This window comes from Wickerhamomyces ciferrii, contig 00164 (genome assembly GCF_000313485.1).
Source record: "Wickerhamomyces ciferrii WGS project CAIF00000000 data, strain NRRL Y-1031 F-60-10, contig 00164, whole genome shotgun sequence".
Lineage (NCBI taxonomy): Eukaryota > Fungi > Ascomycota > Saccharomycetes > Phaffomycetales > Wickerhamomycetaceae > Hansenula > Hansenula ciferrii.
Genome location: NW_011887576.1, coordinates 17,474 through 39,655, shown reverse-complemented (window position 1 = coordinate 39,655; position 22,182 = coordinate 17,474). Strand labels below are relative to the sequence as shown.

The following is a 22,182-nucleotide window of genomic DNA, read 5'->3' as shown; positions in this document are numbered from 1 at the left end:
TAAATAATGAAAAATTTAATGATGAAGAGATTCAAATTGATTTACCAAGATTTTTAAAACAAAGTAATATAAATTTAAATGATTATCAGGATGAAAAACCACAAACAACTTCAAAGCAATCTTCAATAGTTGATGTGATAACATATGATATATATCATGAAGTCAATAATTAATCAATAATCCATACTAAATTGCATATTCATTCATTTTCAATTCATTTCAAATCATATTAGATATATATTTGATATTCAATCACACTAACTGCATACATTCACTCATGACTCATGAACTCACAATATATCACTTACTATCATTCATTTGGTTCCCAGCTATTAAAATATCATACTACTCTTTTGATTTTGAATTCCTTTCTAAATCATTAAATTTCTTACTCCATTTTTCATTAGTTTCAATAGCAATTTTTAAATTATCATTTAATTGCTTTATATTCATTTCTAATTCCAAAATTTTAGATTGATTACCATTAGGTTTAGGGATTTGAACTTGTGATTGATCTTGATTTATAATTAATTCATAAAATTTATCTAATTTAGGGAAAATTATTGATTGAATTTTTTCATAATCTATTATATTACTTATTTTGGTACTTATATCTTGATTTGGTATTGATTCTTGTTTATGTGTTTTCAAAAAATTTGAATAAAAAAATTTTGGACTTGGTGGTAATGATAAAATTAAATCTTGATTCATAGGGTTTAATTTTTTGATTAAAAATTCAATAATTATGGATAAATATGATGATAAATAATTTATAAATTTTAAATTTTCATCATTTTGTAAAGTTATATTTGTAATTAATTGACTTAGGTTAATCATCATTTTTTCTAATTCATTATCTTGTGAATCATTTGTTGTATTTGATATAAAACTTGAATCTATTGAGGAAGTTGTTGTTATATTCCCTTCTATAACATTTTGAAATTTTTTATGTTTTTTCAATAATTTATCTTGTAATTGATTAATTGTTACTGTTTTTCTTTTGATATCAATTTCATATTTAGTTTTCAATGAATTATTTAAATGTTTTTCTTTCAAGAAATTTTTTTCTTGTAACAAGGTATGTTGTTTATTCAATTTTAAATTATTTTGTAAATGATTTATTTCATTTTGTTGTTTATAATTCAATTTAATCAATGATTCATTCTTAATATGTAATTCTTTATTTGATTCTTCATAATGATTTATAATTTCCTTTTTATCATTTAATTGATCCATCAAGAATTGTATTTCAGTTTTAGATTTCTCATAACTTTGAATCAATGAATATATGGTATTTATAACTAATTTATCATTTTGTTGAATTGATTCTAAATCTTGTAAATTTTCATCATTTATAGATTTAAATAATAGTTCTTCATCATTTGTTTCTAAAAAACCTTTAGCATGTAATATTGAGTTTACCAATTCACTGGCTCTCTTGATAGAATCCAAATCAACCATTATCACCTTTTATATCTCTTTAGTTTTCACCGTTCAAATCATCAAATCAATTATTCAATCAAAAGATCTATATGATCTAAAAATGTAAACAAACCAAAGAAAAACATTGAAAAATACCCAAATTAGGAAATATTACCGTTTTTGTCCATCGAGACATAAAGAAATAAATTGATACAAAATTCTACATTTCTACTACAAAACAACAATTTAATAACCAAAAATTTGTATATATTTTATTTTAATTTAATTTTAAATTTATTTTTATTTTTAAAAAGATCAAAAAAGTAATAGTTCCATGACATTACCCAATGATTTTAATTTAATTTTTTTTTGTATTTGAAGTATATGTAAAAAGTTAAAAAGTATGAAATAATAACGTGTGTTTATTGAATTCAATTCATATAAAAACAAGTTTTTCATTTAATTATAATTCCAAATGCCATGTGTGTATATGTGTGTTTTATGTTTTTATTGTTTTTTATTATGTTTTTCTATCCTCATATCAATCATTCCACGGGTAGTCCAAGGAAACCTAATGATGATTTTCTTCAACTGGATCTTCTTCTAAAACAAACCAATCATCTTCACCAGTAGATTCAGTAGCACCTTCATTTGCAACAGGAGCAGAATCAACTTCAACAGGAGCAGATTCATATTCATTCAATTGAGTAGCAGCATCTGCTTCTAAACCTGGGGTTCTTGGAGCAGCTGGAGCTTTCCATGGTTTAACAGAACCTTCAGCATCTTGAGCAGTTAATGGAGTTGGTTTAAAACCTTTTAATTCTTTAACATATAAATCTGAAATAACATTCTTTCTCGCAGGAATTGAAGAAAATGAACGAGTTGAAATTTTTGAAACTAAAGAACGTTTGGCTAATGAGAACATCTTTGGAATTGAATATTTAATAGATATGTAATCAATTGATTTGTTATCTTTTTGTAGTAATTCTGTTCAAAGGGGTGCTTTTGTTCATTTTGGTGGGTTTTTTTTGCCAGTGAGATTCAATCAAATTCGTGAAAAATCAAAATCGGTGGGTCAAAAGTCGCGAATATTTTAATTTTTGAGATTTCAATTTTAATTTAATTGGTTGGAAAGACAGTGGTTAATCAAGTGAAGTTGTGTCAATTGATTGTGTTGTTTGTTGTTATTTGGTTAATATGGTGAGGTTCTATTGTGATTATTGTAAATGTGTGTATTCCCTTTTGTTCTGTTTTTTCCTGTTCAATTACTAACAAATCAAAGCTTATTTAACTCATGATGCTACAAGTGTTAGGAAAAATCATTTAACAGGTAAAAATCATATTAAATTAGTTGCAGATTATTATGAAGATGAAGCTAAGAAATTAGGGATATGGAGATCTAATGATTTACCATTTGAAATAACAGTGGATAAATTATATAGAGGTGTACCTGGGTCTCAATCAAAACAACCAGTTGATTATTATAGATTAAGTCAAACTAAGAAATTACCACCACCACCAACCTTGGGAAATTTACCTGGACCTCCACCTAGAGTGTTACATGATGTGTGTGGTAAAGAGGTGATTCCAGATATGCTGAAGACTGTTAATTGAGTGTATATGGCTAATGAATGATGAGATATGAATGTAATAGTAATAGTAATATAATAAACTAATTGTAATAATAGTAATATAATAGTAATAAGAATATAATAGTATTTGTTATTTATTAATCACGTGGAGAAAAACGTGACTGTGTTTTTATTTTTTTTTCATTTTTTCTTTGTTTTCATTTTCTCAGAAAAATTTTCGATGGCAATTTTTCGAACAATTTTAAAGGGAAAAAAAAAATCAAATTGAAATTTTGAAAATACTCCTTAAGAAATCTTTTAATAAACAAGAATTAAGTTATTATTATAATTCAAAATGGCTCAAGAAGTTCCAAATTTCAAATTAGTCTTAGTCGGTGATGGTGGTACCGGTAAAGTATGTATTAATGTTTTGTGTTGATGATTGCTTTGTTGTCATTGTTATTTGTTGTTGTTTACGTTTTCGATGATCTATGGAATAACAAATCAATGGAATGATTTATTGATTTATACAAGTGATTGATTGATGAAGATGATTATAGATCATTATTCATCTGATTACCAATTCAATCAATGATCAATCATTTTGATGATCCTCCATTGTTTTGATTTCTTGATTTCTGATCTCGATCTGATCTATACAACAATACACTAAGTTCATTCATACTAACAACATCACAGACCACTTTTGTTAAACGTCATTTAACTGGTGAATTCGAAAAAAAATATATCGCCACTTTAGGTGTTGAAGTTCATCCTTTATCTTTTTTTACAAATTATGGTGAAATTAAATTTGATGTTTGGGATACCGCTGGTCAAGAAAAATTTGGTGGGTTAAGAGATGGTTATTATATTAATGGTCAATGTGGTATCATTATGTTTGATGTTACTTCTCGTATCACTTATAAAAACGTTCCAAATTGGCATAGAGATTTAGTTCGTGTTTGTGAAAACATTCCAATTGTTTTAACTGGTAATAAAGTTGATGTTAAAGAAAGAAAAGTTAAAGCTAAAACTATTACTTTCCATCGTAAAAAAAATTTACAATATTATGATATTTCTGCTAAATCAAATTATAATTTTGAAAAACCATTTTTATGGTTAGCAAGAAAATTAGTTGGTAATCCTCAATTAGAATTTGTTGAATCTCCTGCTTTAGCTCCACCTGAAGTTACTGTTGATAACAACTTGATGCAACAATACCAACAAGAAATGGAACAAGCTACTGCATTACCATTACCAGATGAAGATGATACTGATTTATAGATGAATTACCTATATAAATCTTTTCATTTATTAATTCCCTACCAAAGTTTTAGTTTTTTTTATCTTAATATATATTGATAAGCATAAATCATAAAATAATATGATCTTTTGACAACAAAAAGAGTTCATTAGCTTTTTAAAAATTATTGAAATATGTAGAACTATCAAATCTTTAGTAATAGCTATATTGTATATTTTGTATTGATTCAACCATAAACGGTGAATTTCCTAATTCGGATATTTCCCTCGAGTTTTTCAAAAGTGAACACGAAATTAAAAGAGAAGATAAATCAAATGAACATCAACAACATCAACATCAAGAACAACAACAACAATACAACACAATCCATCATGTCACTTCCAATCACTTATGACCCAATCACCAAAATAATATCAATCAACGAATCTGCCCAAAATGATCAAGAATTAAAAGAAGAAATTGATCAATTAAATAGATTATCAAAAGATTTTATAAATTTAAATTCAGAAATTCCTGAATCTCCAGAACCATCAAAGACATTAACACCATTAATTAAAAAATTAGTTACATCAGGTATTGATGCTCAAAAACGTGGGAAACATCATGATGCTATAAAACAATTCTCCTTGGCTATTGATATGGCAAGTAGAAGATCAAGATGGGAAGCATTTGCCATACAATTACAAGAATTAAATTTAATCCTTATGGCAAGATGTGATTCTTATATCATGACTAAGAATTGGATAGATGCGTATAATGATGCTGATATGTTATTAGGTACTCAAGTTAATACTCCTGAAAATTTCTTAAGAAGAGCTACTGCTGCTTCTAATATGGGGAGATTAACACAAGCTAAATATGATTTAGAAAGAGGGTTATGCTTTGTTGAGGATGATGAAAGGATTAAGACTCAGTTAGGGGTTGTTAATAGATTGATTGCTGTGGAAAATGGTGATTTATAAGTGAATGTTTAATTTTTAATATATTGGCTTTTCATTGATTGAAATGGATTTTTTAATGCTTTTTTAATGTGTTTTTTAAACTTGAAAATTGGAGGATATATAATCAATAGTAGCAGGAAATGATATATCCATTTAATTTACCTAATCATAACTTATTCCATCTCTTGTTAATGTATTTATATTTTAGTTACAATGTTATACCCTCCGCTTATGTAATCTGCTTACAATTTTTTTTTTCTATAGCTCATCGGGTGTATAGAAAATTAAAATTACAAGACAAAAAGATTTAAAAGAATTTGAAAACACCTTGTTTAAAATCTTTGAAGGTTGATTTTGGGAAGGGGTCTATTGTCGTAATGGTCAAAGTCAAAAGTACTAAAAAGAGTAACCTAACAGGCTCGCTTGATTCAAAATTATCATCATTAATATATAGATTATTAGATGAAAAAACTGAATCAAATAAACGTAATTCAAATGAAGGTGAAGAACAAGAAGAACTTCAAGATGATTTCAATAATATTGCATTAGCTAAAGATCTTAGGGTTGGTGAAGCTTTATTATATTGTCAACAAAAAGATTTATCATTACAAAGAGTTAAAAAAATCGTATTGGAAAAAACTTTAGATAAAGTATTAAAAGAAATACGAACTGAAGAAGCTCAAGAAATTCAAGCATTCCAAGGTGAACAATCAGGTCAAGTTGATCATGATGAAGAAATTAATAGTGATTTTGATGGTGTTGATGTTGATGATTTGATGGATGTTAAAGATACAAATGAAATGAATAAAAGTGTTGTTAATCTTTGGAATTTAAAAAATGAAGATACAAATACATCAAATGATAAAAATGATTCAAAAAAAGATGATAATGAAAAACAAATTGTGGAAGATGTTGATGGATCAAGTAAAGAAGTTAAAAAATCTAAAAAAAGGTCAAAAGAATCTTCAAGATCTTCTAAAAGACAAAAAGGTAAGTTTAATTTGATAATGAAATATGAAAAGGTGACATAATACTAACAAAACATTATAAGTAGAAAAAGATAGAGCTCCTCCAAACTCTTCATTAAGTCAATTAGGTGGTATGGATGATGTTATAACTCAACTAATGGAATTAGTCGGTATGCCAATTTTACATCCAGAAATTTATTTAACAACAGGTGTTGAACCACCAAGAGGTGTACTTTTACATGGTCCACCAGGTTGTGGTAAAACAACAATTGCCAATGCCTTAGCTGGTGATTTAAAAGTTCCATTTATTAATATTTCTGCTCCATCAGTTGTTAGTGGTATGTCTGGTGAAAGTGAAAAAAAAATACGTGAATTATTTGAAGAAGCCAAATCATTAGCTCCATGTATTATATTTTTCGATGAAATTGATGCTATTACACCCAAAAGAGAAGGTGCTCAAAGAGAAATGGAAAGGAGAATTGTAGCACAAATGTTAACTTCAATTGATGAATTAAGTTTAGATAAAACTGGTGGGAAACCTGTTATTATTATAGGTGCAACTAATAGACCTGATTCTTTAGATGCAGCATTAAGAAGAGCTGGTAGATTCGATAGAGAAATTTGTCTTAATGTTCCAAATGAAATTTCAAGATTAAATATATTGAAAAAAATGACATCTTCTTTAAAAATTGATGGTGAATTAAATTTTCAAAAATTAGCAAAAGCAACACCAGGTTATGTTGGTGCAGATTTAAAAGCCTTGACAACAGCTGCTGGTATTTGTGCTATAAAGAGAATTTTCAGTTCTTTATCAGATGATAATATACCTATAGAAGGTTTTGCAATTGAAGATTTATTAAAATTATCAACAATTCAAAAATTCTTATTACAACATCCATCACCATTAACTTCTGAACAATTAGCTCCATTAGCTATAACATATGATGATTTCCTAACGGCATTACCAACAATTCAACCAACTGCTAAAAGAGAAGGTTTTGCTACAGTACCAGATGTTAATTGGGATAATGTTGGTGCTTTAACAAATATTAGAATTGAATTAAATATGGCTATAGTTCAACCAATTAAAAATCCTGGAATTTATGAAAAAGTTGGTATCCATGCACCAGCTGGTGTATTAATGTGGGGGCCACCAGGTTGTGGTAAAACATTATTAGCAAAAGCCGTGGCAAATGAATCAAGAGCAAATTTTATAAGTATTAAAGGTCCAGAATTATTAAATAAATATGTTGGTGAATCTGAAAAAGCTATACGTCAAGTTTTCACAAGAGCTAGAGCTTCAGTACCTTGTGTTATATTTTTTGATGAATTAGATGCTTTGGTACCAAGAAGAGATTCTTCATTATCAGAATCTTCATCAAGAGTTGTTAATACGTTATTAACAGAATTGGATGGATTAAATGATAGAAAGGGTATTTTCGTTATTGGTGCAACAAATAGACCTGATATGATTGATCCTGCAATGCTTAGACCTGGTAGATTAGATAAAACTTTATTTATTGAATTACCAAATGCTAATGAAAGATTAGATATTTTGAAAACAGTTATAAATATTAACAAAACTCCATTAGATCCAAAAATTGATCTTTCAACAATTGCACATGATGAAAGATGTAGAAATTTTTCAGGTGCAGATTTAAGTGCATTAATTAGAGAAGCTGGTGTTATTGCATTAAAGAAGAAATTTTTTAAATTAAATAATAAACCTCAATTAAATGATGATGATCATGATATGATGGATGAAGAAGAACAAGATGATGAAATTTTAGTTACTGCAGAAGATTTCGAAAAAGCTTTAAATAGTGTTAAACCAAGTGTTAATGATAGAGATCGTGCAAAATATGATCGATTAAATAAAAAAATGGGTTGGTCATTAGCTTCAGATAATAATGAAGCTGCTAAAACTGATGAATAAATATAAAATAGAAATGTACTATAGTATAGAGAGAAATGCATAATAATAATAATTCTATATATCTATGTAATTCTATTGTTGACCTCTTCTTTGAACATTTTTTCTAACTTTCCATACTTTATCATGAATAGAAGTTTTATCAAATGTAACAAATGGTAAATTTGTTTCCTTTTTAAATTCTTTTTGAATTTGATTTGATGCTAGTTCCCAAATTGGTGTTTCTGTTCTACCTCTAATTAATATGAATTCTTCATTATCCTTTTTATCTATTTTTTCAAAACTTGGTATATATAAATTAATCAATTTTTCCTTTTCATTAATTGAATGAATTAATACTAATGATTTGAAAAATAATGAATCTGATGAAGAATTATTCAACAAATTTTTAGAATTTAGTATAGGCAAGTTATCATTATTAGTCTTGGAAACATTATTCAAGACTTCATAATCAATGGTATGTAATGCCACTATAGTACCTTCTAAACAATCTTTTAAATCATTTGGATGTATATCATTCAACCCTAAGATAGAAACACCTTTTATCCCAGATTTACCATAACTTATTTGTAAAGGTGGTTTGAAAAGTAATGGTGTGAAATCAAATTTGAAATCCTGGGATTTATGTAAATATGCTAAAGTTTTGAAAAGTCTTAATTGTGATGATGAATATTTTGAAACACTTGAAACATTTGAATTATTTATATAATTCCCTAATAATGGTATTAATTCAGTTTTAGTTTCATCAATTTTCAAATCATCTAAATCAGGTGCACTTCCATTATTCAAATAAATAATATGAGTTGGTTCTAATTGTTCAATAAGACTATTGGTTAATGTAGTTCCATAACCTTTAATCCAACCAGGTGTATTAATTAACAAACTTTCATTTTTAATACCACCATCTTTATTATATTTATTAATCAAATCCCTAACTAATGCATTATAACGGGTTGGTTGATCCTTAGGGGACCCAAATCCTATATAATGATTAAATTGACATTGAGGTGATGTTATTGATAAATGATTCCCCATTTGTGGGATTTCAAATTTATTTAATGATATTGAATCAGGTTTTGAAAATTCACATTGACCAGGATCTAAATCAAGATAATTAACTGGTGTTTCATTATTAACCTGAAGGAAATTTTGTAATAATAATCTTAATAATGTTGATTTACCTGAATTTTTACTACCAATGATTAAAATTTTTAAAATTGAACCTTTTGCATGTAAATTTGATAAGTTTTCTAAAGTTTCAGTCCAATTTTTATGATTTGTTATTGTTATTGTATTATCAGGTTTTATTATTGGGAAGAATGAATAATCATGGAATGCAATTTCAAAATCATTATAAGTTTTCAAATCATCATTTGATAAATTATTAAAATTCCAAATTAAATTTTTTAAAATTGGACAAATAGTACCAATGTTTTCTAATCCAGTCTTGAAATTAGTTATCTTGATGACTGATTTATAATCTGATGTAAATAAATGTTTATTTTCTTCATTTAATTCATCAGAAACTTTTGATCTATCAAGAACTTGAGTTGCAGATATTAATGGTAAAGAATTTGCATTTGAATTTATGAAATTGAATGATTTTGGTGATGAATGATACACCAAGTGATCAATCTTGATAGCACCTCTTTGTATTTGTAATTTAAATTGACCTTTTATAATTAAATTTTGATTATTTTTCAAACCAAATATTACATAGTCATTACCAAATATTGTATTATCATCATTTGGTATAAAATTTGAACATAGATATTTTGATTGTTGTTGTGGTTGTGGTGGTTGGAACCCTGGTATTGGAGTTGTTTGTAAAGACCTTATGAATGGTGTTTCTAATGGAGTACTGGGTATTTGATCTTGTTCTTCATCAATTATATCTTCATCTGATGAATTTACTTCATATATTGGTATATCATTATCCATTTGTAGGGCTTCAAAAGCTAATAACTTTGGTTAGTCTCGGATCTCTGAGGTACCATTTACCATACTCACCACTTCTTGACATGTTTTACCCAATATTTAATCTTTATCCTAAATTTAAACTAAAATAAAATGTTTAATACCCATCGTAAACAAATTAAAAGTTTATACAATCGGTAAACACCACACACGGTCACATGACCAGTGCTCTTTAAATTGAATTTAAATCAAGATAAATAGACACATTGATCATAAACTTATATTAAGAGGTGGTTATATGGTCAACTGAATACTTTGATTTCCAATAGTGCTACTCTTTTTTTCATATCTTCACTCCTTCCTATTTTATCTTCAAGAATACCACCTCATTTCTGCCGGCTCGCCTAATAAACATTCAGTAAATTCCCATCACATGACCCCTTTCCCACGTGACCTTCCCGCCCATTTTTTCATAAACCAATCAGGAAAGTTAAAAATCGAGAAAAACTTACAAAATCAATTGTCAAATTGAAAAAAAAACATACTATATTATATTAAGATATAGGACTTTGATTACTATATCACTTCAACTAAAACCCATAAAACATCAATCAAAATGTCTGAAGAATCACCATTAAGAACCGTTGGATTCGACGCTAGATTCCCTCAACAAAATCAAACTAAACATTGTTGGCAATCATATGTTGATTATCACAAATGTATTAATGCAAAAGGTGAAGAATTTGAACCATGTAAAGTTTTTTTCAAAACTTATTCTGCATTATGTCCAGTTGATTGGACTGAAAAATGGGATGCTCAAAGAGAAGCTGGTAACTTTGCTGGTAATTTGAAGCCATAGATTCATCAAGATTTATCAATTATATCATTAAAAAAGACAAAAAATTATTATATTAAACATATCTCATATTCAATGAAGACATACAAATTACAATTAATTTAAAATCGTTTATATTTATTCCCAACAAGAGCATAATAAATAACCAATTTACATGTATTTAAATATTGTATTTCTGTATATAAATAGTATTAAGGTTAATCACCAAAAATCATCTTCTGGATCATACATTCTTTTTTGATTACTTGATTTATTAATCTCTTCATCATCAAATAAATCATCATACAATGTTTCTTTTCTCTTTTTTTCATCAGCAATTTTTTTCTTTTCTTCTTCATCTTTTAATTTTTGTTGTTTTTTTAAATTTAATAATTTTTGTGTATATTCTTTATCTCTATTATTCTTTGCCTCGATTAAATGATTACGACCTTTAATCTCCTCCCTGGTTTTCTTTAACCTATTTATTATAGAATTCTCTCTCACTTGAATATGAATTTTTTTAACTTTTTTATGATTTTTAAATGAAACTTCACCATCAGCCATCCCCTTTGTCCTTTTTAAATTTGACCAAGGTGTATATATAACAGTTATATTATCTCTTTTGTTTCCTTCAATAGAATTAGCTTTTGTTAATTGTGCACAATCCCATAATAAAGGTTCCGGGATCTCATCCCATTTTTCACCTTGTTCTAACCTTAGGTAAACATGTGCAGAACTTAGGTTATCAACATGAAACCAAACATCTTCTTCATGACCATATTTAATTAAATCTTCATTTTCTAATTTATCGGCACCCATATATATGAATCTTGGTGATGATTCGAAAGAATGATCTGAACCTATAGATTTGAAATAATAGACCATAATGAACACTGTGTTTATAAATAATCAATGTGAGTTTTCTGTCTTTTGGATATGATATGATGATTCGATTCATGCCTATATAAATATTTTCATCTCATCGAGCGCGACAATTTTACGCGTAAAGAAAGCAAATAACAAACATCAACAAGAATACAACAACAACTATCAATTACTAATAATACTATAGATCATAATGGCCATTCCATTCCCAGACTTGGATCCATACACCACATTAAACCTCACTTCAAAATCCACAGAATCTGAAATCAAAAAATCTTATAAAAAATTATGTCTTAAATATCATCCAGATAAACAACATAATAAATCTGAAAAGGAACAAGATGAAGCTAAGCTTTTATTTGAAAAAATTCAATTTGCAAATTTAATACTAAGTGATCCTGTAAAAAGAAGAAAATATGATCAAACAGGTTCATTTGAAGAAGTTACTGATGATGGATTTGATTGGTTTGAATTTTTTAATCAATGTAAAGTTGAAATCACAGAGGAATCAATTGCCAAAGATAAAAAAGCATATCAAGGGAGTAGTGATGAAGAAGAAGATATTATTGAATCATGGTTAGAAACCAATGGTGATTTTTTACAATTGTTTGAAAATATACCACATATTGAGATTAATAAATTTGATGAAGAAAGATTATTTAACAAGGTTTCTTTATTGATTGATGATGGTGTTATTGAAAGTACAAAAAAGTGGGAACAATATAAATCTCAGAGAAATAAAAAGTTTAATAAGTTGTTGAGATCAATTAAAGATGAATCTGGTGAAGCTGAGGAATTGAAAAGAGAGATATTAAAGAATAAGAAATTGGATACTGAAGATGATTTAAAAGCTTTGATTCAACAAAGAAATTCTGGTAGGATTGATTCATTGATTGATAAATTAGAATCAAAATATGGGAATAAAAAGGTTAGTAAGGGTACAAAAGGTAAAAGTACAAAAGGTAAAAACAAGAAATCTGAATATGAAATTGATGATGAAGAATTTGAAAAAATTCAAAAAAAGATGAGAAAATAATCATTTATATAAACAAATAAATAAACAATGGAAATGAAATGATCATCAAAACTATTTAAATAGTGGTGAATTCCCTTGTAAATTCCTTTAAATTAAATGGCTTTTTATGGCTTATCTCCACTTTACCGATAAAAGAATTCGCCGGCGCCCATAACAATTAATACCCACAATGCTCAGAATTTCATTTATAAGAAACAAATTTCCTTTAAAACAATTGAAACCTTTACAATTTAGACCTCTTCAATTACAATCCATAAGATACAATTCCAAAATGTCAGGTGAAGAAAACTTATTATTAATCCCAGGTCCAATCGTCATTAGTGAACGTGTTAGACAAGCTCAAGCAATTCAATCACTTGCACATACTTCCCCAGAATTTATTTCAATTTTCCAAAAAGTTTTAGTTGATTTACGTAAATTATTTAAATCCAGTAATCCTAAGGATCAAGGTTTAGTTATTGCAGGTTCTGGTACTCTTGGTTGGGATATCACTGCTAGTAATTTGATTTATCCAGGTGAAGATGTTTTGGTTTTGTCTACTGGATTTTTCAGTGATTCATTTGCAGAATGTTTGAAAGTTTATGGGGCAAATGTTGATATCTTAACTGCAAAACCTGGTGAAGTTGTTCCATTTGAAGAAATTGAATCACAATTACAAAAAAAATCATATAAGGCAATTACTATTACACATGTTGATACTTCAACTGCTGTTGTTTCTGATGTTGGTAAAATTTCTTCAATTGTTAAATCCAAATCACCAGATTCTTTAATTATAGTTGATGGTGTTTGTTCAGTTGGTGTTGAAGATATAGAATTTTCTAAATGGGGGTTAGATTATGTTTTAAGTGCATCACAAAAGGCAATTGGAGTTCCTTCAGGTTTATCAATTTCATTCATTAGTGAAAGAGCCATCACTAAAGCATTGAATAGACCAACTCAATCAACTTTCTTCGCAAGTTTAGTTAAATGGTTACCAATTGTTCAAAATTATGAAGCTGGTAAACCTTCATATTTTGCAACACCAGCAATTCAAACAGTTAATGCCTTGAAAGCATCATTAGAAGAAATCTTGGAAAGTTCATTAGATCAAAGATTTGCTAAACATCATGAAACTTCCTCAAAATTCAAGAAGAATTTAGAATCTATTGGATTAAAATTAGTCTCTACAAGTGAAGAAGTTTCAGCAAATGGTTTGACTGCAGTTTATTATCCTGAAGGTATAAAAGGTTCTGATTTATTACCATTAATTTACAAGAAAGGTATTGTCCTTGCAGGTGGTATTCATAAAGATATTAAAGACCAGTATTTTAGAATTGGTCATATGGGTGTTTCTGCATTGGATGATTCTAGAGGTGATACTGATAAAGCGTTTAAAGTTATTAAGGAATCATTGGAAGAATTGGGATATAAAAGTAAATAAGAGTAATTGATGGTATTTATGAGTATTTAATTGTAGTTATTCACATGCTAATCGAAGTCAATCGAATAACATGAACAGAGTCGGTTTTCATAAAATCATTTTTTAATCGAAATCGAATTCACCGTTTCAGGAAAATTGAAAAATTAAAATTAAAATGATTCACTGCAAAATTTAAAATTCCGGTTTGAATTCAGAACGTTGCCTATTTGACTCTGATTTTTTTGCTTATACATTATTTAATACTCATAGAAAATTATTTTTTTATTTAAACCATTGAAAATCAGCAATTGAATAAAATCTTTTGTACTCATTGAACCATCAATCAATTGAACAAACACAACAAACACAACATGCCATACGCTTTACCAGAATCTCACAGACAATTAGTCGAAGGTCATTTAAAAGATACCGATCCAGAAGTTGAACAAATCATTAAAGATGAAATTGAACGTCAAAGACATTCAATCGTCTTAATTGCATCAGAAAATTTCACTTCAACTGCTGTTTTCGATGCTTTAGGAACTCCAATGTGTAATAAATATTCTGAAGGTTATCCAGGTGCAAGATATTATGGTGGTAATGAACATATTGATAGAATTGAAATCTTATGTCAAGAAAGAGCTTTAAAAGCTTTTAATATCACTTCTGATAAATGGGGGGTTAATGTTCAAACTCTTTCTGGGTCTCCTGCTAATTTACAAGTTTATCAAGCTATTATGAAACCTCATGAAAGATTAATGGGTCTTGATTTACCTCATGGTGGTCATTTATCTCATGGTTATCAAACTGATACTAGAAAAATCTCTGCTGTTTCAACTTATTTTGAAACTATGCCTTATAGAGTTGATTTAGAAACTGGTATTATTGATTATGATACCTTAGAAAAGAATGCCTTATTATTCAGACCTAAGGTCCTTGTTGCTGGTACTTCTGCTTATTGTAGATTAATTGATTATAAAAGAATGAGAGAAATTGCTGATAAAGTTGGTGCTTATTTAGTTGTTGATATGGCTCATATTTCAGGTTTAATCGCTGCTGGTGTTATCCCATCTCCATTTGAATATGCTGATATTGTCACTACAACTACACATAAATCCCTAAGAGGTCCAAGAGGTGCCATGATTTTCTTTAGAAGAGGTGTTAGATCAATTAACGCTAAAACTGGTGCTGAAATTAAATATGATTTAGAAAATCCAATTAATTTCTCAGTTTTCCCAGGTCATCAAGGTGGTCCACATAATCATACTATTACCGCGTTAGCAACAGCATTAAAACAAGCTTCAACTCCAGAATTTAAACAATATCAAGAACAAGTTTTAAAAAATGCTAAAGCTTTAGAAGAAGAATTCTTAAAATTATCTTATAAATTAGTTTCAAATGGTACTGATTCTCATATGGTTTTAGTTTCATTAAAAGATAAAGGTATCGATGGTGCAAGAATTGAAACCGTTTGTGAAAACATAAACATTGCCTTAAACAAAAACTCAATCCCAGGTGATAAATCCGCTCTTGTGCCAGGTGGTATTAGAATTGGTGCACCAGCAATGTCTACAAGAGGTCTTGGTGAAGAAGATTTTAAAAAAATTGCACATTATATTGATTGGTCTGTTCAATATGCTAAAAAAATTCAAAGTGAATTACCAAAAGAAGCTAATAGATTAAAAGATTTTAAAGCTAAGATTGCTCAAGGTTCTGATGAATTAACTAAAACTAAGAATGAAATTTATGAATGGGCTGGTGAATTCCCATTATCTGTTTAAAACAGGTGCTTATAGTTCTTTATATAGTATAACAAAAACCAATTGTATAGTTTAATTTGATTTTATTTGATATGATTGTGTTGTAGATCTGAGATTTGAGTGAATAACCATGTGGGTATAATTGAATTTATGTATGTAGATCTTAGTGTGGTTTTTCAATATATATAAATGTCCGTTTTGAACTACAAATTGTAAAAAAATAGAATAACTTCTTGTTTAATTATACAGCTGAAGTTGGAAATACTGATAATTGTTGAGAAATATGTACAATTTTGTTATGTTTTTCCATATAATGTTCTGGTTTAGCCTTTACCCTGGTGAAAAAGATTGAATCGGATCTTTAATTAAGAGTACATTAAAATGAAGAGATGAATGTATAACCAGTCCATTAAAGACTATAATGCTTTAGATGGTTATGAATATCATATGAACAGTAAAGTTATCAAATTAAGTTATCAAATTTGTACTAAGAAAAGAGGAAATTAAAATTGAAATCTGATAAGTTTTTCGATTATCAATCTTTTATACTGTAAATACATACCCGAATATAACCAAACCAAAAATTAAGGGATATAAATACAAACAATTGGACCTTTAAAGAGACAAAGAACTAATAAGTAATAAGATCAATCACAATCATGTCACTACAAACAAAAGTTCAGAACAAATTGACCATCAGAGACTCAAGTTTCCCTAAGGAATGGCTTATACCAGAATCTGAATTACCAAAAACAACAAATGTTATCAAATTCATTGAAAATTCCAATTATTTGACCCCTGAAGAATTAGAAATCACTGGGTCTTCAGCTTTGCAATTATTAGATGCCATAAAGGATCATAAATACACTTCATTAACAATCACTAAGGCATTTGCTCATAGAGCCACTATAGCTCATCAATTAACAAATTGTTTAACTGAAGTCTTCTTCACTGAAGCGTTTAAACAAGCCCAGGAGTTAGATGATTATTACAAAACTACTGGTGAACTGAAAGGTCCATTACACGGATTACCAATCTCCCTCAAGGATGAATTCAATATCATAGGTCAATTTTCAACAATTGGTTTAGTTGATTATATTGATCATGATAAATTATCAAAAGATTCACCAAATGTTGCAATATTAAGACAAGCAGGTGCTATATTCTACGTCAAGACAAATATCCCAACTGGTGTGTTCAACAACATCACCGCAAATTCAATCTTTGGTAAAACAGTCTCCCCCTTTAATACAAATTTAATAAGTGGTGGTTCTTCAGGTGGTGAAGCTTCTCTTGTTGCACTTAGAGGGTCCCCATTAGGTATTGGTTCAGATATGGGTGGTTCTGTTAGACAACCAGCTTCTTTACAAAATTTATTTGGGTTTAAACCATCAAGTCAAAGAACTCCTCATGATACTACTTCAATTGTTGAAGGGTTGGAAGCTATCCTGGCGACAAATGGTGTCCTAAGTACAAATTTCCATGGATTAGAATTATATATCAAGACTATTGTTGATTCTAAAAGTTGGTTAAGAAATTCAAGAGTTGTTCCAATCCCATGGACACCTATTGATCTTTCTTCTCAAAAGTTGAGGTTTGGATTATTATTAGATGATGGTGTTATTAAACCTTCAAAACCTGTTAAAAGAGCCCTTGAAAAAGTTCGTGAATCATTAATAAATCAAGGTTATGAAGTTATAGAATGGCAGAAGGCAGACCTAATCCAATCCATAGCAAAATTCTCATCATTCATGATGTCAAATGGTTGTAAACCCTTACTACAAGCCCTTGAATCAGGAAAAGAACCTACTCCAGATTTCCTCAAGACATTTGAAGATTTACCAAGTTCAAAATTAATGGACTTACAATATGAACGTTATCAAAATTGTAATCAATTTTGGGAAGAATGGGAAAAATTAGGTCTTGATGGATTAATATCACCAGTTAGTCCAATTGCTGGGGCACCATTTGATGGATTTATTGATTTTGGTTATTCTCCATTAGCTAATATTTTGGATACACCAGCTGGTACTTTCCCTGTATTGGAAGTTGATCAAGAATTGGATCGCCAGGGGGTTGAAGGTATTGAATTGAGGAATGATATGGAGAAAGCTGTTCATCAAGGTTATGATGTTGAAAAAATTGATGGTTGTGTTGTTGGATTACAAATTTTGGGTAGGAAATTACAAGAAGAAAAAACATTGGAATTGATAAAGATTGTTTCTACCAAAATTGGGACTTTTGATTATTGGAAGAAATAAGGATATTCATTATTCATAAGAGCTAAACACATAAGAGCAATTATTCATTCATTTTTTGTATAGTAATTATTATTGAAATGAAGCATGATTTCCAACTTCATTAGCTAATAAATTTTTATGATCTGCTGGATTTGCAGCAGATTCATATAATGTAATTATAGGATCTTTAGACAATGGAGAAGTAAATTGACCTCTGATCTCGATATAATAAACTTTAGTTAATTCGTCCTCGTCATCATCCCAATTATTTTCAATAAATAAAGAAAGTTGTGTTGTTGATTGGAATGAATTTCTTGGTAAATAATGTTCAATAAATTCATCATTATTTGAGGTATTAGTGTCATTATCATGATGTCCTATTAATGGTTGTTCTATTTTGTATGTTGGTTTTGAGTCATTAGCATTATCAAAATCTAAATTATCTTTATTTTTGAATATCTTGATCTGTTTAGGACAATTTGATGAATCACCACTTGTTCTTAAAATTATTGAAAAAATTTTGACATATCCAGTAAATGGGATGTTTAAAATAAGTTGAGCATCTGCATCTGATTCAATATATTTGGAAACATCATATTTTTGTTCTTGATCTTTGAAAACTTGATGAAGTTCATTATTTGGGTTTGATAAGTTTAAACCTGTGATTTTTGAAGTATCGATATATTGTCTTAGAGATTGTGATTCATTTGTAGGAATAGGAGCAACGTGTGAATGATCATCATGACCGTGTCCATGGCCTCCATGGCCTCCGTGATGATGTTCTTCTTCGCAGTTGTGTGACATTGTGTGTGTGGTTTTATGTGAAGTTGTTATTCAAAATGGTTTAAAGTGGTTTTGATTAGTTTTCGTATAAATTAAATCTGTGGTGAGTATCAAACATATGGTGATGATGGTGAAAAACCACTACAAAAATGGTGATTTCACGGTTTAAAATGGATGATATTTGCTTAGATTACTATTATGAGTCCTAGTGATAAATCAATACATATTCTTGTTTCCTATACAATATTTCTTCTGATAATCGCTGTTCTTCACCAATTTTGAACTGATCTCGTTTCTTTGCTTACTGTGGAAATGAAAATTTGATATAAAAACTGAAAAACATCCCAAAGAAACCATACTCCGAATAGAAACCAAACCAAACCAGAAACAAATAACAATCTAGAATGGTCCATCAAGCTGAATATCTCACAGGCAGAGGAACTGAAATCTCTAGTATCTTAGCTGGTGGTTATGCCCATCCATTAACAAGAGAGTGGCAAAATGAACGTCAATTAACCAAGAATATGTTTATTTATCCATTATTTATATCAGATTCTCCTGATGAAGAATTCTTAATTGAAACTTTACCAGGTCAAAAAAGATGGGGTGTAAACAAAGTTGTTCCATATGTTGGTGAATTAATCAAGAAAGGTCTTAGATCTGTTATATTATTTGGTGTCCCATTAAAAAATGGTTCCAAAGATCCTGAAGGTACAAGTGCTGATGACCCTGAAGGACCAGTGATTCAAGCTACAAAAGCTTTAAAAGCAGCTTTCCCTGATTTATATATCATGGCTGATGTTTGTCTTTGTGAATATACTTCACATGGTCATTGTGGTGTCTTATTTGAAGATGGTACTATAAATAGAGTTGAATCTGTTAAAAGAATTGCAGCAGTTGCAGTTAACTATGCAAAAGCTGGTGTTGATTGTGTTGCTCCATCTGATATGATTGATGGTAGAATTCGTGAAATTAAATTAGGTTTAATCGAGGCAAATTTAGCTCACAAGACATTTGTTATGTCATATAGTGCAAAATTTAGTGGGAATTTATATGGTCCTTTTAGAGATGCTGCATGTTCTTCTCCAGGTCAAGGTGATAGAAGACGTTATCAATTACCAACTGGTGGGTCCGGTTTAGCAAGAAGAGCCTTGAGAAGAGATATTGAAGAAGGTACTGATGGTATTATTTGTAAACCTTCAACTTTTTATTTGGATGTTATGGCTCAAGCTGCTGAAATTGGTAAAGATTATCCAATTTGTGCTTATCATGTTAGTGGTGAATATGCAATGTTACATGCTGCTGCTGAAAAGGGTATTGTTGATTTGAAAACTATTGCATTTGAAGCAAATAATGGATTTTTAAGAGCTGGTGCAAGATTAATTATTAGTTATTTTACTCCTGATTTTTTGGAATGGTTGGATTGAGATAAGTTAAAATATGAATATTTATGAATTATTATGTATATAAAACACACACAAATTAATGAAAAAAGGAAATTGTATATAAAACAAAAAATGTATATAGAACGAAATGAAATTGAAACATTAAAATTCAGATTGTAAAGATTCATATATATTCATGCTAAAAGTGCAGTTTTTTTCTGTTTAACTTTAACAGGTTCTTCATCTTTCTCTTCCTCTTCATCTTGTTTAATATCTTGTAATTTATCAACACTAGGTAATTTCTCAATCAATTCATTATTATCTTTACTCTGTTGTCCACTTTGTTCACTTTGCTTACCTTGTTTCATAAATTCCTCCTTCTCCAACATTGCCAACTCTTCATCAATCTCATCTTCATAATCTTTACCAACTATAGAATTTGATAAAACTTGATCAATCTCTTCTTGAATCTGAATATTTTCATTAACATCATCCATCAATGTCTCAACTTGGTCTAATTTCATTTCATTATTCAGTTTTTTTAAAATTTCATTACCATTCTGTAAACCTTTTAAAAAATCTTGTTCAATTAATTTAAATTCAATATTTTGAATCATATTTTCTAAATTTAATATTTGATTTGATACATTTTCTAATAAATTTTCCTGATATTTGGTTCTTTTCAATATTATCTTTGCTGAAGTTTTATCACCTTTAGATAAACATGCTTTAATTTGATTAGTTTCATTCTTAATCAATAATGTTGATTTTTTTTGATATTTTAATAATTTATCTTTTTGTAATTTGACTTGTAATATAGCTTTATCCTGAGCCGTTATCTTTGGACTAGATGTTGTATTCCCCATTATTCCTTATATGTATATTATAGGTCTTTTATGAGTTTGATTGTTGTGTTATAAGATCTTGTGATAACTATGGCACCTTTATTTATCTAAATTTCGTTTATCTCGAATTTATTGCGCTGATTTTCGGCTGTCATGAGAATCGGGTTTTGAGAACTTTAGATACTTTAAACTCATATCATTTCTCTCAAATTTATTTTACTCATATCTCATTTATCTCATTTATCTCAGTTTTTTGAATTGACTCTAGTTGGTTTTGGAATATATTGGTTTGAAGATGGTGGTATGAGTATCAATTAGTAAAAGAGATAGACAAGACTAATGATTGAATTGGTAAAAAGCCCTATTCAATTCAAATATTAAGGGTCTATCTATGTCTATGTCCCATGAGTAGTTGAGTTATTTAATAGAGTATCAATACTACGACTCTTTTTATATTCTCTCTTTTTACTCATTCATGTCTGGTATATATACTGTGATACTTCTCCCAGCAATCCATCCTTCTTGTGGCTCAATAGTAAAACCTCTTGAGATCATAACTTTAACTTCATAACTTTAACTTTTGGTATAACTCACTATTAATCATTCCTTCTCGTACATAACTCTGGTAAAAAACATTATTATTCATTGCTAATTATATTCATTATCACGTCGTTAATCACATATATCTTACTAACGCATGATAGATCATGGATCATGAATTTATCCCAATCAGCTCACGATTAAATAATAAGTTGTCTTCTCACTATAGGTCCTATTTAACCATATCGTAAAATTTTCTCTTCTTATTTAAATCTTTGATATCTTAGCATATTTATTGATTGTCGTCATATCCTTATTGATATACACTTATACTAAACAAAATCAAGGTAAACACAAGATATGGAAGTTTCGATCTCTTCATTACATTAATAAAACCAAAACTTTCAACTATGGGATTCAATTAATATAGTACGTCTAAAAATATTCAAACCATGCAG

The 22,182-nt window shown here is 28.7% G+C and overlaps 16 protein-coding genes across 16 annotated transcripts; 10 read left to right on the top strand and 6 right to left on the bottom strand.

The window, feature by feature from the left end:
• Positions 1 to 345: 345 nt before the first annotated feature.
• Positions 346 to 1,461, bottom strand: BN7_4467 (Autophagy-related protein; the record flags this gene model as incomplete). The annotated part of the gene is made up of 1 exon (XM_011274939.1): positions 346 to 1,461. One exon carries the CDS (start codon positions 1,459 to 1,461, stop codon positions 346 to 348), a length of 1,116 nt encoding a protein of 371 aa, XP_011273241.1.
• A 532-nt stretch (positions 1,462 to 1,993) lies between these two features.
• ATP14 (F1F0 ATP synthase subunit h) lies at positions 1,994 to 2,347 on the bottom strand (the record flags this gene model as incomplete). Its single annotated transcript, XM_011274938.1, has 1 exon — positions 1,994 to 2,347. One exon carries the CDS (start codon positions 2,345 to 2,347, stop codon positions 1,994 to 1,996), a length of 354 nt encoding a protein of 117 aa, XP_011273240.1.
• A 272-nt stretch (positions 2,348 to 2,619) lies between these two features.
• Positions 2,620 to 3,036, top strand: YHC1 (Yhc1p; the record flags this gene model as incomplete). Its single annotated transcript, XM_011274937.1, has 2 exons — positions 2,620 to 2,627; positions 2,736 to 3,036. 2 exons carry the CDS (start codon positions 2,620 to 2,622, stop codon positions 3,034 to 3,036), a joined length of 309 nt encoding a protein of 102 aa, XP_011273239.1.
• Positions 3,037 to 3,348: 312 nt separating this feature from the next.
• Positions 3,349 to 4,277, top strand: GSP1 (Ran GTPase GSP1; the record flags this gene model as incomplete). The annotated part of the gene is made up of 2 exons (XM_011274936.1): positions 3,349 to 3,408; positions 3,693 to 4,277. The coding sequence occupies 2 exons, from the start codon at positions 3,349 to 3,351 to the stop codon at positions 4,275 to 4,277; spliced, it is 645 nt and encodes a 214-aa protein (XP_011273238.1).
• A 294-nt stretch (positions 4,278 to 4,571) lies between these two features.
• Positions 4,572 to 5,219, top strand: SEC72 (Sec63 complex subunit SEC72; the record flags this gene model as incomplete). Its single annotated transcript, XM_011274935.1, has 1 exon — positions 4,572 to 5,219. One exon carries the CDS (start codon positions 4,572 to 4,574, stop codon positions 5,217 to 5,219), a length of 648 nt encoding a protein of 215 aa, XP_011273237.1.
• Positions 5,220 to 5,575: 356 nt separating this feature from the next.
• Positions 5,576 to 8,102, top strand: RIX7 (putative AAA family ATPase RIX7; the record flags this gene model as incomplete). The annotated part of the gene is made up of 2 exons (XM_011274934.1): positions 5,576 to 6,188; positions 6,253 to 8,102. 2 exons carry the CDS (start codon positions 5,576 to 5,578, stop codon positions 8,100 to 8,102), a joined length of 2,463 nt encoding a protein of 820 aa, XP_011273236.1.
• Positions 8,103 to 8,174: 72 nt separating this feature from the next.
• GRC3 (polynucleotide 5'-hydroxyl-kinase) lies at positions 8,175 to 10,040 on the bottom strand (the record flags this gene model as incomplete). Its single annotated transcript, XM_011274933.1, has 1 exon — positions 8,175 to 10,040. One exon carries the CDS (start codon positions 10,038 to 10,040, stop codon positions 8,175 to 8,177), a length of 1,866 nt encoding a protein of 621 aa, XP_011273235.1.
• A 592-nt stretch (positions 10,041 to 10,632) lies between these two features.
• COX12 (cytochrome c oxidase subunit VIb) lies at positions 10,633 to 10,875 on the top strand (the record flags this gene model as incomplete). The annotated part of the gene is made up of 1 exon (XM_011274932.1): positions 10,633 to 10,875. One exon carries the CDS (start codon positions 10,633 to 10,635, stop codon positions 10,873 to 10,875), a length of 243 nt encoding a protein of 80 aa, XP_011273234.1.
• A 198-nt stretch (positions 10,876 to 11,073) lies between these two features.
• On the bottom strand, positions 11,074 to 11,736 carry JLP2 (Jlp2p; the record flags this gene model as incomplete). Its single annotated transcript, XM_011274931.1, has 1 exon — positions 11,074 to 11,736. One exon carries the CDS (start codon positions 11,734 to 11,736, stop codon positions 11,074 to 11,076), a length of 663 nt encoding a protein of 220 aa, XP_011273233.1.
• A 193-nt stretch (positions 11,737 to 11,929) lies between these two features.
• BN7_4458 (J domain-containing protein) lies at positions 11,930 to 12,772 on the top strand (the record flags this gene model as incomplete). The annotated part of the gene is made up of 1 exon (XM_011274930.1): positions 11,930 to 12,772. The coding sequence occupies one exon, from the start codon at positions 11,930 to 11,932 to the stop codon at positions 12,770 to 12,772; it is 843 nt and encodes a 280-aa protein (XP_011273232.1).
• A 169-nt stretch (positions 12,773 to 12,941) lies between these two features.
• On the top strand, positions 12,942 to 14,192 carry AGX1 (alanine--glyoxylate transaminase; the record flags this gene model as incomplete). Its single annotated transcript, XM_011274929.1, has 1 exon — positions 12,942 to 14,192. One exon carries the CDS (start codon positions 12,942 to 12,944, stop codon positions 14,190 to 14,192), a length of 1,251 nt encoding a protein of 416 aa, XP_011273231.1.
• A 350-nt stretch (positions 14,193 to 14,542) lies between these two features.
• On the top strand, positions 14,543 to 15,952 carry SHM2 (glycine hydroxymethyltransferase SHM2; the record flags this gene model as incomplete). The annotated part of the gene is made up of 1 exon (XM_011274928.1): positions 14,543 to 15,952. One exon carries the CDS (start codon positions 14,543 to 14,545, stop codon positions 15,950 to 15,952), a length of 1,410 nt encoding a protein of 469 aa, XP_011273230.1.
• Positions 15,953 to 16,590: 638 nt separating this feature from the next.
• Positions 16,591 to 18,192, top strand: BN7_4455 (uncharacterized protein; the record flags this gene model as incomplete). The annotated part of the gene is made up of 1 exon (XM_011274927.1): positions 16,591 to 18,192. One exon carries the CDS (start codon positions 16,591 to 16,593, stop codon positions 18,190 to 18,192), a length of 1,602 nt encoding a protein of 533 aa, XP_011273229.1.
• Positions 18,193 to 18,261: 69 nt separating this feature from the next.
• On the bottom strand, positions 18,262 to 18,975 carry BN7_4454 (PITH domain-containing protein; the record flags this gene model as incomplete). Its single annotated transcript, XM_011274926.1, has 1 exon — positions 18,262 to 18,975. One exon carries the CDS (start codon positions 18,973 to 18,975, stop codon positions 18,262 to 18,264), a length of 714 nt encoding a protein of 237 aa, XP_011273228.1.
• A 383-nt stretch (positions 18,976 to 19,358) lies between these two features.
• Positions 19,359 to 20,381, top strand: HEM2 (porphobilinogen synthase HEM2; the record flags this gene model as incomplete). Its single annotated transcript, XM_011274925.1, has 1 exon — positions 19,359 to 20,381. One exon carries the CDS (start codon positions 19,359 to 19,361, stop codon positions 20,379 to 20,381), a length of 1,023 nt encoding a protein of 340 aa, XP_011273227.1.
• Positions 20,382 to 20,533: 152 nt separating this feature from the next.
• VPS20 (ESCRT-III subunit protein VPS20) lies at positions 20,534 to 21,205 on the bottom strand (the record flags this gene model as incomplete). Its single annotated transcript, XM_011274924.1, has 1 exon — positions 20,534 to 21,205. One exon carries the CDS (start codon positions 21,203 to 21,205, stop codon positions 20,534 to 20,536), a length of 672 nt encoding a protein of 223 aa, XP_011273226.1.
• Positions 21,206 to 22,182: the final 977 nt, after the last annotated feature.